Source organism: Tetrao urogallus (assembly GCF_951394365.1).
Source record: "Tetrao urogallus genome assembly, chromosome: Z".
NCBI lineage: Eukaryota > Metazoa > Chordata > Aves > Galliformes > Phasianidae > Tetrao > Tetrao urogallus.
The window spans coordinates 1,931,501-1,946,729 of record NC_136816.1 but is presented as its reverse complement, the minus strand read 5'-3'; the positions used below and the strand labels follow the sequence as shown (position 1 = coordinate 1,946,729).

At 40.4% G+C, this 15,229-nt stretch overlaps 2 protein-coding genes across 9 annotated transcripts in view; one reads left to right on the top strand and one right to left on the bottom strand.

Annotated features, from left to right (window-relative positions):
- Positions 1 to 12,923, bottom strand: part of AP3S1 (adaptor related protein complex 3 subunit sigma 1) — a gene marked incomplete at both ends in the record, with an annotated part of 29,426 nt that extends 16,503 nt beyond the window's left edge. For 7 of the 8 annotated variants that reach the window (XM_079548369.1, XM_079548370.1, XM_079548373.1 and 4 more), the window contains 3 exons: positions 8,246 to 8,357; positions 10,448 to 10,539; positions 12,855 to 12,923. In XM_079548369.1, coding sequence (XP_079404495.1) covers positions 8,246 to 8,357; positions 10,448 to 10,539; positions 12,855 to 12,923 — 273 coding nt within the window. The remainder of the gene's footprint in view (positions 1 to 8,245; positions 8,358 to 10,447; positions 10,540 to 12,854) is intronic. The other variant, XM_079548376.1, reaches the window with a different exon arrangement.
- Positions 12,924 to 13,083: 160 nt separating this feature from the next.
- ATG12 (autophagy related 12) lies at positions 13,084 to 14,700 on the top strand (the record flags this gene model as incomplete). The annotated part of the gene is made up of 4 exons (XM_079548168.1): positions 13,084 to 13,264; positions 13,415 to 13,551; positions 14,231 to 14,293; positions 14,641 to 14,700. The coding sequence occupies 4 exons, from the start codon at positions 13,084 to 13,086 to the stop codon at positions 14,698 to 14,700; spliced, it is 441 nt and encodes a 146-aa protein (XP_079404294.1).
- Between the last annotated feature and the right edge of the window lie 529 nt (positions 14,701 to 15,229).

Here is a 15,229-nt window from a genome sequence, read left to right as displayed (position 1 = left end):
TCTTCTGCTGTTCAGTAGGCAAGCTTGACATTGGTCAGGGATTGGTAAGCAATTGCTTGGGCACCACTTATTATATACATTAATATATATGTAGCCATAACTATTATTCTCTTCCTTTTCTCTTTGTAATTGTCTTTGTAAATAGTTCAATCTGAACCCACGAGTTCTACTTCTCATTTTTTCCCCCAATTCTCTCCCCCACCCCTCTGATAAGGTGGGGATGTGCGGTAGTCAGCCACCTGCCAAGTACAACAGTAACACTCTATGCTACAATTTTCTCAGCTACCATCCCAAATTTTCCTTGAGATTTCCTGGGAATGCAACTGTTACTATGTTTACCAATGACCACAGTGTGGCCATATCCCAGCCAAGCAGACTACAGTTAACCTTCCTACTCAGAGGCACATACCTAATGCAAGGTGTCAGCATTATGTAAGTTTGTCAAGCATTATGACTTCTGGGAACAGTTCAGGGAAAATACAGCAGCTTTAGTGTTGTTCAGACTTGCTAAATTCAGGAGGGAACAAGGTGAGAGGTGGCTGTTGTGACATCATACCTGAAGATCCTTTCAGGAATACCACCACTGGAATTCAGAAAGGTTCAGCAGTTTTACCCAGGCAAGTAACTCATCTCTGAAGTGAGAATGTACATGTGCAGGGCAGAAAAATCCAAGCTGCTGCTCAAGTACAGACACTGACAATCTTTGCTACATATTGACCATATGATGCTCTGCTCTGATATCTCCTTAACAGAATCCCTGGTAGGCATGCTAGGTAAGACTAAGATCGTTCCAGCCTCCAGCCTGGCCACACAATGAAAAACTGACTGCACGTGCACTCCCAGAACTCCTGCAGGTCATTCACTGTGTGACTGCGGTGTGTATGACAGAGACAGAGCCAGGTCTTACAGAGATTTAAGCAGATTCCTCTAGGCCAAGGATAACTCTCGTTCATTTAAATGAGACGTGGCAAGAACTCCATTTGAAGCACATGCTTGAGCTTGAAAGTTTAGGGTCTTCAAAATGGGAAAGACCACCTCTGGGAATTTACACATCATTTATTAGTGAGCAGTAAATAAACTCCCAATTCCACGAAATTGTAAATGTGGTTTTATATATTTCAAGGGGTTTTTTTTGTCACACGATGCCTTTAGTATTATTTCTTAAGTTGTCACTGCATGCAATTTTTTCTTTGCAATTCTAAGCTCAGACCCAAAAAGAATACAGCAGCCATTAAACTCCTGGTTTTGATTCTCTGTCTTTTCAACATGATATATTGATCTCACCTTGGAGAGGACCCATGTTTCTAATTATTTAGCCCTAAAGAAATGAGAATTTCTGCTGATATATTCTGCTGCCAAAAGGTGGATAAAAGGTCTGCATTTACAGATACAAATTTATGTCTATAGACTCAGGAAAATGTGCTCTTTGACATGGGTCATTTCTAGCTGTATGCCTTACAAAACAATAAAAGTTACTTTTCATTTCCAATCCTTTCGTTTCATATCTTGCTTACACTTTGAGTAGCACACTCTGCCATTGTTAATTACTAGCATCATTAGAGACAAAATCTAACTGATGTTTCATACATTTTAAACAAAAATTATTCTTTAGTACCAAATAATCAGTGAATAACTTAAACTAGGAACACAGTATTTTTACAGGCAGACTCAAGACAGTAAGCATTACTGACAACAGTTAACGAACAAAGTGAATAGGTTTATGTTCAATTTTACAGAAGGTAAAAAAAGCATATTTTTTTTCTTCAAGTAGTGTTAATTGGTTGTCATGATAACTCTTATATGAATTATAAACAAGGGAGGCAAGCAAATAAAAAAATATATACATTAAGCAGAACAAACTATACAGTTCTATAACTAAGTGCAGCAAAACAAATGATCAGAGATGTTCTCTTACTTTCCCTGCACATTAGGAGAATGTGGATACAAGAACAGTGCTTGATATCAGTGGCAGGAAAAAGACTGAAAACAGAGTAACATAATCTTTACCAAAAGGACTTAATTTTAAGAGCCAAAAGTTTTAGACTGTTTTTGAAAAGAACATTCCCCATAAACTTCACAAAGTTTCAGCATGAATTTACATATTCTGACTTTGACATTCATCTACTGCCTTAAAAGCAATATTGCACATGAAAAAACTCTCTAAAGGCCCCACAGATATGTGTATTTAACAGCAATATGTATGCCCACATGTCAGCAATACTGAGGTTTTATTTTGCTTAATTGGGCTTCCCCCATGAGAAACTCTTGATCCAGAGCTAAAATGATTGCTTTTACACATTCACCCACTGCACAGTGACAGTGCAGTGAAGGAACTCACAAATCTCTGCCTGCAATGCATTAACACACTAAATAATTTTTGACAAAAGGAAAATCAGCTTCCACTGGATATGACCCACAGATTGTTTCCACCAGCTAAGGACTTGTTAAAGAAACCCTGGAAAGTTCATTCGGCATAATGCCAGCACCGATAAGGTATGAATCTACTATGAATTATTAGTACTTACTAGCTTTGATCTACAAGGGAAGTTAAGTTTTTTTTACACTAACATCTCTCAATCTCTTTTCAGATACCTTTAAATAACTGATGTACATAACATAAGAGCCAGTTCACTTTCATTACAATTTTAGTTGAGAATTAAATGAATTGCACACAATACCAAGCATTGCCAGAAATAATTCGCCAATTATCTCATATACTGCAGGCCTGTAGATCAAAATAATCAGAAGAGAAAACACACCAATTGTTCCAGGGAAAGAAAAAAAAAACAGTTCAAATGCACTTTGTGACATTATTGGAAAATACATGAATGTCAAACGCAGAGCAGGTCACTGAATGTGTACCAGTAGATTCACAATGACTGGCTAGCTCCCCCTTGAGTTTCATTTTTGAAATAACAAATAGAATTTTTATATGGAGAACCACAGAATCAATGAGGTCCCTGTGCCTATTAATGTATCAAAACAAAGATCGCTTTTACTACATCAACCTCATTTCTCAATCAGGCAAATAAGAAATAACACACAGATTAATACTTGGAATATAAGTAAGCTGGCAGAAAAAGTATAATATCCAATTAATTACATACATTTGATGCCAGATAATATAAAACATCAACAAAAAACAGTAGGTGCAAAAATGCAAAAAAATCAATAAGCATAACCCATACCAAGAAGATCCCACTTATTTCTAAATACTTACTATAACATACAGTTAATTCTGTGGATTTGACAGTAATTTCCTCACAAAGTGCATTACCCTGCTCAAAAGCTTCCTGAAACTCCAATTGGCTTAGAATATAACAGTCCTACAATAAAGCCAGTTCTCTGTACATCCTTTTCTTCTTTGAGGATGATCTGTAGTAAGTCATCATTCACGTGTCACTTCAAGCACCTGGAGACACTCTATTTTCCCAAACATACACTGATGTCCTATCTTTCCTTTAATAAATGTAAATTACAGCTATCCATAGCTGCTACAGAGAATGCTGGTTAGTGAAAAAAAAAGCTAGTTTTCAAGAATATCTACCAGTATACTTTCTGTATTATCAGTATGCTATTCTTGTAAAACCCTCAAGCAACATGCCCTTTTCATTCTTAGCTCCTACTCTCTCCTTTTTACTCAACCCTCAAACAGACTACCAGTGTTAACTGAGTATTAGTTGCATTTTTGTTTTGGCTGGTTGATGTTATGCTTTTTGGGTTTTTGTTGGATTTTGTTACCATAATAAGCTTCTCAGTTATATGTCTCTCCCTTTACTAACATAAAAGCATCTCCCATCAGGAGACACAAGACCACACAGATTTAGCTATTTACTGAGACTGGGTGCCTTGGGAATGTAACAGGCTACAATCTGTAAAAGTCTCATTTGGAGAATATTGAAGGGAGTACAGGTAGTGTTCTCCATCTTCCCAGCTGGAAACCGAGACCAAGGTAGGAGGAAAATGGATCATATGAATGACTGGATGCACAGATGGTATCACGCTCTGTGCTATCATCTTCGATGCTTCTCCATAAGATCAGGCATGCTGGCGTGGAATGGGATGCAAATGACTAGGAGAGACAACAATGTTCTGGGCAGCAATCTGTCTAGACTAATTAATAGAGCTCTAACTATATTGGATGGGGGAATGGGAGTGACAGAGAAGGGCAAGGGAACACTGTCACAGGAAAACCTCAGTTTTGTCCCAGAAAAATTTGAGAGTTGAAAATAACGCAGCCAATAGCCCAGATGAAGTGCCTCTACAGCAATATGCACATCAATGGAAAACAGCAGGAGACAGAAACCAAGACACAATTAAAAAACTACAACCTAGCTGCTATCATAGCAAAAATGGCAGGACGAATCACAGAACTGGACACCACAATCGGGGCCTAAATGCTTTTGAGATGAGACATGCAGGAAGGGTTGTGGAGTTGGCCTCTATTAAGGGATAAACAGACTGTAAAGAGTTACCTCTAAAAAACTGTGATCAGGTTGAGAGCTTGTGGGTTACATTAGATAAGACTGAGACAGGATGTCTGGTGGGCTACTGGGGGTCTAGACTGGGGTCTACTACAGGCTGCCTGATCAAGAGGAGCCAATGAATAAGGCCTTCTCGCTTCAGCTACATGACTTACTGGGCTCAGAGGCTCTCACCTTGATGGAGGATTTCAACCACTCAGATGTCTGCTCAGAAAGCACCATAAAACTTTAAACATTCCAAGTGACTCCTGGAGTCGTTTAAAAGGACTCAAAGTTATCTTTTGAGGATAACTTCCTGACATGGGTATTACACCAAAAGGAGGTGAAGTACTTGGTGCTCACTGATGCAGAGATGCTCATTAAACAGGTAGGCAGTCTGGGCTGCAGCAACCATATCCTGGTCGAGTTCACAATCTTGAGAAACACAGTCTGGGAAAAAAGCAGTTAGTACCCTGAACTTCGGGCTCTTTATGGAAATTGGATGGGATCCGCTGGGAAGCTGGGTTTAGGGACAAAGTAGCAGATCAGAGCTGGTAAAACTCTGAGGACTTTTGTGAGACCACAAGAGCACTGCACCCTTAGCATAAGAAATCAAGCAGAGGAGGCAGGAAACTGTTATGGTTCAACAAGGTCCTGCTGGCCAAACTGAGGGAAAAGAAGGGAACATACAGGCAATGGAAGCAGAGATGTGTGGCCTGGGAAAAACACAGGGATTCTGTCTGTAGAGATGGGCTCAGGAAAACCAAGGCACAGATGGAACTGGCCTTAGCAAGGGATGTAAAAAATAGTAAGACGGGATTCTAGATACAATGGCCAAAATAGAAAGGCCAGGGATAATATACCCCCTTGTAAACGAGAAGCGAGAACTGGCTTCAACAGACATGTAGAAGGCCAAGGTTCTCGGCAAGTTCTCTGCCTTAGTCTTCACTGGCATTCAGGCTTCCCGTGTCTCTAATGTCCCTCAGCCTTTACACAAGGGCTGGGGGAGCAAAAAACTTCCAAATGTAAACAAAGAACAAGTCTCAGGGCACCTTATGAAATGAATTACAGGGTCCTGAAGGCAATGGCTGATACTGCTGCCAAGCCACTATCGTATCTGAAAAGTAATGGTGAGCAGGCAAAGTCTGCCAACCAGTGCTCCTTAACACTTTTATCAATGACACAGACAGTGGAATCGAGTGCACCTTTCTCAAGTTTGCTGATGATATCAAGCTGAGTGGTGTAGTTCACACAAGAGAATAAGGGGTGCCAACCAAAGTTTGAAAACTGGCCCCACATGAACCTAAAATGAGACTTAAGAACACCAAGTGCAAAGTGCTGCAGTTGGGTCAGGGCAATATATTTACAGACTGGGAGAAGAATTCATTGAAAGCAGCCCTGCAAAGAACTTGAAGATTCTGCTGGATGAAAAGCTGAACATGAGTCAGCTGCGTGTGCTTGCGCCTGGATCTGGGCTGCATCAAAACAGGGGTGGTCGGCAGAGTAAGGGTGGTAACTGTTCTCTTCTGCTCTGCCCTTGTGACGCCCAATCAGGAGTAATGCATCCCAGCCTGGGGCTCCAAGAAAATGAAAGACATACAGCTGTTGGGGCAGGTCCAGAGAAGGGCCACAAGGATGATTACAGGACTGGAGCACGTCTAAAGAAAGGCCAGTGTAGCTGAGGTTGTTTAAGCTGGCTTACTGTTATCTGTACTGTCTCTGAACTGTAGTAAACAAAGGCACATGAAAATGCTTCAGCGCTTCTGAACACAAAAACAGTGCTAATTTATTTGAGTAGATGCAGGTGTATGTGTATATACTGCTGCCAGTCTGCACCACACATACATTTTTTGAAGGTGCTTTTCCAGATAAAGATCCGTTTAACTCTGATTGCTATTGCTAAGAGGATTAAACAGATTGTGAGCCAGAATGGAAATTAAAAATGTTAAATTAATCTGTGTATACTTTCTACTACAATCAGATGGCTGAATTATAATGATCTAGAGGAACAGGAGCACTGAACAGCTGCAGATACTGTGGTGAGACTGTATTTAAAAAGAAAATCATAGCATTAAAAAAAAAATCAAGTACTGCTATAAACAGAAGTACTATTTATATTATTTTTGCTTTATTCAAGTAGTTACACTGGTTTGTAATTCAGCACTGGATCTTTATGGAAAAAATGTGAAATGTATATATCAAGTTATGGAATCCCATCCAAGAACTTGTGGCATAAGAAGTAACGCAGTTTAAAGGTTAGGCACTATTTAATTCAGAGAGTTTGAGGGTACTATATATATATGTAGTACAAAGCTGCAGAAACTTGCTTCAGCACCTTAAAGTAAAATTAGGTTACAGTATTAAACCGGAAATTATTGAAAGCTACTGATCCATCACTTTTATTATACTATAACAAATGAAATGCTAGTTGAATCTGCATAAACACCAACAAATCTGCATAAACACATGCAAAACACAGCATGTCAGACTGACTGACTTACATAGCCTTTCCTGTCCTTACTGTCTGATTCAACAAAAGACACTCATAAATAAGCTCTCTATCAGAAAAAACCTTCCTAAGTCACATAAAACATTAACATGCTTCTTTCCTCAGTTCATAAATATTTTAGAAGTCACACAAAGCAATCAGCAGACAAGCAGCTATAAGTGCATAAGGCCACTTTGGACACTCAGTAACTCACGTAATTCAGAATGTTTCTGTGAGTAAAGATTATATAAGAATCTAGAAAACCAGCTTCTTTTCTTGCTCACTACAAGCCCTCTTGGAAAGGTTATATGGATTTACAGTCCAGAAGAGAACTTCACACCAAAGAGGTGTTCTGAACACTTGCAGATGACTACAAAAAAATATTCAGCTCCAACAGAGGTTTGCAGGGAACCAACGGGCCTCCAAGGCTCACAGTAAAATAAATGACACATACACGCCCACATCTCAAGATATCACAGATTTTAATCAAGTAATAAAACAATTTTCTAGACACGTGAGCTTTTAAAGGTTATAATATCCTATACACATCTATACGGTGCAGATGTAAACACAAGTATACATTGTTCAAGTACATGAATAAATTTATCAGTACCAAGTCAAGTTTTAAAAGACTACATTAAAACAAATCACATACCCAACACCCAATTTTATGTGATGACATATGCTACTTCAGGGTGAGACACAATTCTGTGGTTCACACCACAGATAACAGTAAGGATAATTAGTGAAATTACTTATTAACAAATTCTATGTTGAAAAATCACTACAACAACTTTTAAGGCATATCTGAATGAAAACTCCTAAACCACGATGGTTCTTTTGAAAAGTTGCACTGTAACAGGTTCTGGCTGTTTTAAATTTGTTACGTGTCTGTAGTGAATACACAGACATGCACATAAATGTATGAGCAGCATTATGTATCAAAGTTCTCATCCTCTAAAATTGTCCTGGCAAATGTTTGAACTGTATCATCTCGACTTGCAGACAAAACAAGGCCTTGCAAAGCTGCAGCAAAAAAGTAACTGAAGACTGCTCAGTAGCTTCCAAATGAACTATTCCCTTTACTGTATCATGAACCTGGGAAATCACTTATTTAAAGAAAGTCCAGAGAATTACAGATGTTCAAAAATAATACTCTGCACTGAGTATATTCAGAGTATGAAAGTCTCCTTCATTACAAATACTATAACAGAAAGACAAGGTTAAACACTGAAGTTCCAAAGGACTTAGAAATCCAATTACTTTAAAAAAAAAAAAAAGTAAACAAACTTACTTGTATCAGGTCTAAAATGCCAAGCTCGCTTTCTGAAGAATCCACGCAAAACACAAAATACAAGGTGGCATAGTGTCGGTAAATCAGTTTGTTATCAGATCCACCTATTAATCTAAATGGGAAAGAAAACACAAAACTCAGCCTCTAAGGACATGCTGAGCAAAACCCCGGTCATTTCTGTTAAAAGGGTGCCTACTGTTAATAACTGGCTGCAGCTTTTCAAAAATCAAACACCCATTCTGTAATATAATGACAATGGAAGAAAACAAAGCAACAAGACAACCCAAGCTACATTTTCCACATAAACATCATTATTGTTACCCATATGGATATTAATTACATTGATACACACACCACCATATTATAATCAATTCAAACTGACTGGGCAGGTTCATCCGAAAACAAACTTCCATTACACCCTAGCAGGCACTGTACAGACATAAATGTGCTTTATAGCTTAACAGAACACATGCTGAAGAATCATTCCCTACCTTTCTCAAGAGAGCAGCAGCATTAGAAGAAATCTATACTGCAAGTTGGCATTTGGACGACAGAAAAACCCTAAACTGTGTTTATGGACCACATAATCATCAATGTAGTATATGATGTCTGATATCATGAAAAATAAGACAGAACTACAGTCAATAGTTTGTGAAGCAACGTTGAAGTCCACAAAAACATTATTCCTTCTGCGGCTCACTAACCATCAAGTTACTAGACACAAAGAAAAGATGTCTAAACATCTTACTTCCTTCCACTTTTCTGCTATAGTCTTCCTGAAGAAGATACATTCATCATTAACAGACATTCTTCAGTTCATCAACATCCACTCTATGCAACAGAAAGTATGCTAAAATAAAATTGAAGTACTTTGTAGCCTGGACCTACACGGCTATGCATCTCAAAATACTCCCTTAATTTTATACCAGGTCAAAACTACCTAAGCTCTTTCATTTTCAGCAAGCAAAATGAGGCCTTTGTCCGGAACACAAACTACAAAGTGATCCCTGTCATTAAAAAAAAATAATCCTTTGCCTATGATTTTTGTGTTGCCCAGCTTTTTTAAAAAGCTCCAAGCAGCTTCTTTATCTCACAGCTTTCAAGTCAGCACATTTCTAGCTTAGAATCATCTCCAAGAATCAAATGCATGAAAAGTTGAGCAGATGAAAAAAAGCATTTTATTAAAATCATCAGGGGTCATCCAGGCTAGGACAAAGAAACCACAGCTGGCAGAGTACAACCAAGTATTTAACTGTGACTCTGCATAAAGTAGCATTAACATGCTAGCTTTCAGCAATTAGAAATTTTCCATCATTAGAACACTTAGACTAATACAGTCTCTATGTTTATACTGAAAATCATGAGCTTGTCTCTCAACTATGACCCCTTTTCCTAGCAGGTGGCAATTTAACTATTCAGTCCTGATGACTAGCATTTCAAAACACTTTTCCACATAAGAATTCCTCCTGCTCAGTTAAAGTAAGACCACGTGTTTTTTTTAAGAAAAAAAAAAACAAAGAAAACAAAAAAAAACAACAACATGATCCAAGAAAGAATGTTCTGTACATATCTTCTAAAGACAGCAGATACAAGTATGGCTTTCCTCAACCCTTCTCCACAGTACAGTAATAAAAATTCCCGATTAAAGCTTCAGTAACACATTTCAAAAACATTTTCTTCCTCGTTTATACAGCAAGCCTGAGCCCTAACAGGCAAGCTGGGGAATTCTACAACTAGAGCTGTGCACTCAGATTCTAGGAGCACAAGCCTAAGCATCAGCTTTGAAATATTTTCACTTTCTCAGTAGATTTGGCCAAGGTCTTCAAACAAAATCAGAAATCTTTAGGTGAATTACAGGGAAACTGGTTAGATATCATCTGCGTTTTTCTTCCACATCTTGTGTTTGAACCACTTGTAAGACTAGATAAAGCACTGTGTCTGTTCCTCTAGAAAAAAATATGCTCTATTTCCTAAGCAATTTTGATACATACATATACATATATATATATATACACACACAAATAAATACATATGTACACTCCAACTAGTAAAAAATATATCTGATATCAATCTAATCCTATTACTAGTGTGCCAAATATCTCAAGCCACATGGCATTTACATTATAATTGTAAGAACAAGTATGCTACTATCAACAGAAATATTTGCAAGTGTAGAACATTTATTTTAAACCTGATACTTACAAGCCTCCTTCTAGAAAATTACAGACATTTTCATCACGTTTGGATACTAAGTGGAAGGTTTCTCTGATAATTTGTTGCTGTGTATCTTCACTCTATAAAAGAAAATGCATTTTGCTATCAAGCAAAATGGATTAACAAACAATCACAGAACCCACAGCACATAAGCAGAACATAAAGCATAGTATCCTGTACCTATCCACTCCTGATACCTCAAATGTGCCAAGTAACAAGCTGTACACTGTTTTTTTTGTCATTTCAACATCTACGGTAAAAAAAAGGACTTTTATACAAGTTGCAGGAGAATATATTATTGTGAAAGAAATTATTGTGAAAAAATGTGCCTGTTTTTAAGAAAATTCTCCAGATACCAACATTTCAAATTAGTTTATTCAATAAAAAGGATGTACTCTAAAGTATTCAGGAATCTTCCTATCTCCACTGTAAGCTGAACAGATACAAACATCTTCTGAAAAACCTTCACACATTATTTGGCAAAAAAGAACCGGGGTGGTGCAAAAAAAAACCAACCCCATTAATATAAGTCTTTCAGAAATATACTGCGAATGGGTTTGTGAACAAAATCTTAGGCTGCCACCTCTCTTTTTTTTTTTACTGATCATCACTTCTAAGTTTGAGTTCACTGGACCCTTCTTGAATCCCCACTGCAACTGTCCATCAGTCCTCCACATTAGCTTTTGCTGCACATCTGTTTGAGCAGATTCATTTCCCAGAAGTGTGCCTGCATCTTCCACTGTAGTACTCAGTTTCCTTCTCTATGCTTTCTATCTTACCTCTATGGAAAGAGAGGATGGGTCTTCTTTCCTTAAGAAAGAAAGACAGCCATCGAAATTAACTTCTGTTTACTACCCTTATTCTCAAAGTTGTTCAGAAACCTATTTTGAACTTTGAAATGGCCAGAAGTATACATTATGAAATGTACAACTACATGCAAAAGGATAATCAAGACAAAGTTGCAAACAACAGGCAACTAATTCTGGAGAGGAGTAATGACATCATTTCTTACGTTTCACTTCTGATTTTCATTTTCAAAACTACAAAGTTATCTGTTTACACAGTTGTATTACACTACTTTATGTATTGAGAACTTGGTCTAATTCCAATTATGAAAGAAGCTGAGGGAAAGTGAAATTCACACAAGAAATCTGTTATTCTCTTGTCATATATTCTTTTCCTCCTGCTCCTCCTTCTCCAACTTAGGAATCTGCAAATTCACAGCAGTATTAAAAGACAAAAACATATTTAGATTTCAATGGAAAACAAGAATGGAATTTACTTGCTTCTCACAGTGATGGAGTTGTATAATTTGCCAGGGTATTTCATTAATACACTTTAACTATTACATCTACACTGATTGTTTGGGGTAAGGAGTGAGACTTCTTCAGTAAGTCCCTGAAGTTCTGCAAGGTTACTCAGAAATACACAGATATGCACACAAGGTTAATGCTTATCAACATTTGAACTTCAAAATTAGGAATGTTAAATCAGAGATGGCAGCTTGGTAACCCAAGATAGTTGAGAGAGATGAAAATGGTTTACAGACATGCAACAGAATTTCTGAGTACTGACTCTCTGAGGAGACAGATTAAATTCAGTCACCCATTGTAATGAGCTGTATCAGTTACAGGCCTTGAATTACAAGCCTAGCAGTATAAACTGAAGAGCCATAGCCATCATTTTAACCCTGAGATGTGCAAAGCAAGAACCATTCTTTCCAATAAGAGTAAATAAAGGTTTTGTAATGGCCAAAATTGCAACTAACTGGCCACAGATACAAATAGGGGCGCTGCTGAAAAAGAACTATTTGTGTACACAACCCTGGGGAGCATGCATTGTTTTCTTCGATTTTAACGCCCAAGGTCAATCCAAGCACGGATTAGCCTGTTCACTAAGAACAGCTGTACAGGATTAAAGCATCATTTTAAAAGCTCCCGTCCCTGAATTCAGTCAAACATTGCTATGCATATTCCTCAGCTTCCCTGTGTCCGCAGCTTCCTCTCTCTCAGACCCAGCCCTTACGCTGCGTTCTCAGAGCTGCCTCACCGCGACTTCTCCCATGTAAAAAGCCAGAAGGAGGCGCAGGCTCTGGGGCTGCGGATCCCTACAGATGTGGGAGCGCAGTTTGCCTCCAAGCGAGGCGTTGTTCCACCCTCAGGACCACCACAGGGCTACCTGCAGAGCGAAGGACAACAAAACGGGACAGAACGGCCCGAAAGCCGCCGTTACTCAAGGAACGCCCGCAACGGGCAGCGACCCTCGAGCGATCAGCGCGGCTGTGCGCTCGCAGCCCGCGAACGGGGAACCGGGAACGGGCCCTCCCCGCACAGCGAACGCCTCAAGACGCGACTCCCTCCCCCTGCCCCTGCCCCCGGTGCCGCCCCGCCCATACATAGCGCTGGTAGAACTTGGAGAGCCGCGGCTTGCCGTGGTTGTTGAAGATGAGGATGGCTTTGATCATGGTGGGGCCAGCGGCGCTCTGGCGAGCCGCAGCCCTGAGCGACGGAACGGCCCCGGCGGCACGTGACCGGGAAGGCGGCGTCCCGCGAGGGACAAAACGCCGCGTGGCGGCGGGGCCGCTCCGTGCCTCACGTCGCTTCCGCCTATGGGAGGGAGGAGGTATGGCGGAAGCGGAGGAGCGGGCGCTGGCCTCGCCGCAGAGCGAGGGGCGAAGCGGGGCCGGGGAAGAGGCCCCGGAAAGAACCCCGGAGAGCGGAGCAGCGTTGGGCGTCGGAGAGCCGGCCGCCTCCCCTGCCGGTTCGCCGAGCAACGAGGAGCCCGCCAGTGACTCCAAGAAGAAAAGTAATGGGGCGGCGGGCCGGGAGAGGAGGGCGGGTGAGGGGCGGGACGGCTTGGTGACGGGCGGGAGCGAGAGCCAATCAGCGGCGAGAGCGAGAGGCGGTGGCCCCTGACTGCCTGGCTCAGCCGCCATTAACGCTGTTCCGTTGCCAGTTGACGTCCTGCTGAAGGCCGTGGGTGACACCCCCATTATGAAGACCAAGAAGTGGGCTGTGGAGCGCACCCGGACCATCCAGGGCCTGTGTGACTTCATCAAGAAATTCCTGAAGCTGATGGCATCTGAGCAGCTGGTACGGAGCCTTTGCCCTGCAGGGCTGAGCCTGTAGCACCAGGCCTGGTGTGAGGCGGCGGTAATGTCCCTCACTGTGCTCCCCACTGCGTGCTCTGGGCAGGAGCAGCGCCCGGGAGCGGTGCCTGCTTGGATGGACCAGGTGCCATCTGCACCATCTCCACTTCTAGCCTTGTGCTGTCAGATTGCAGCTGTGTGTGTTCCAGGGAGAGGTTTGTGTGCTCGTGTAGCTTAGAAGCACGGGGTACAGGAGGAACACTTGGGAAAAACTGGAGTTTTTGGGTTGATTTTGTGAATATTGATGGCTGCTCCCTTCAGAGTTTCTTTTGCAAGCAGTTTAATGCTACTGATTACTTTTTCCAGATGGCTTGTGCAGGGATGTCTGCAGCTGGGCAGCATTGCACTGCTGTACATTGCCGTTCCTTCCTCCTTTTGGAATCCAAGTGTCCTGAGAAAGGTTGCAGCAGACTCAGGAACAGGACTGTGCTGACTTCACAATTAGCAGTACTTCCAGTATCTTTATGCTTTTCCATTTAAGCTTTTATTTGAAATACAAAATTAAAATTACACTTGTTACACAGCTCGGGAGTGATGGAAGGGGGAACTAATCTAATCAAAAAGGGGAGATTTAGGTTAGAAATTAGGAGGAACGTTTCTTCAATTGTTTTCTTTTCTTGCAGTTTATATATGTAAACCAATCCTTTGCTCCATCTCCAGACCAGGAAGTTGGGACCCTCTACGAGGTGATTTTTGTTTTAAAATATCTTTTCCAAACATGCTGAAGAGAGTTATTAATATACTTCTGCCACTTGAAATATGTTATTGCTCCTAGTGATGCTGGTAATATCTCGACTTTAGTGTAACAGAGTTGACATTCTTATGTCTGTATTAGAATTAAAGAGACATTACTTCATACAATCCTTGGAAAAGCAGTCCTTCCCGTAGAGTACATCATGCCTCCAGTTATGATAGAGAGCTTTGTTATGAATGGCTTTACTCCACAACACATTTACCTAGATGGTTTCTTCTTGCTTTATGCATATGCTGGTCCATGAATCATCTTATAGCTTTTGTTTTCTTTTTCTTGCAGTGTTTTGGAAGTGATGGCAAGCTTGTACTACATTATTGCAAAACCCAGGCATGGGGATGAATCACAAGAATAGAGTTGCTTAGGTGTGATCTTCAAAATGGATGGACTGACTTTGTGGAACCCAACACACAGAAGAAAGAATTTGGGGATTTCTGCTTGACTTTACACTTAGAAAAAGTGATGCAGTTGAATAGGGTGAAGAAAGAGCTACTGAGGCTGTCCAATTGCATAGCTTTTCACTAATGTTCATTTTGGGTCCAGGGGAAAAACAAAACAAACAAAAAAAACACCGCATGTGCTATCTGTAGAATAGAGCCAGCTCTTCTGCTGATGAGCTCCCAGTTACTGCAAATGAAGGGAAGCTTCTTCATGATTGTCTTGAGGACTGGGCAGTACTGTCTCTGTATATGCTGTATGGAACAAAAGAGTTCCTTTTTATTAAAAGCAATGTGAGTTGCACACCTCCTGGGATTCAGCTTGCTCTGGACGTGTACATCTCTTATATGTATTCTCTACTTTTTGAAGTCTTCATCTCGAGCATGAGTTATCACAAATTTAATTTCAAGATTTTTTTTTTTCTGAAAATTGA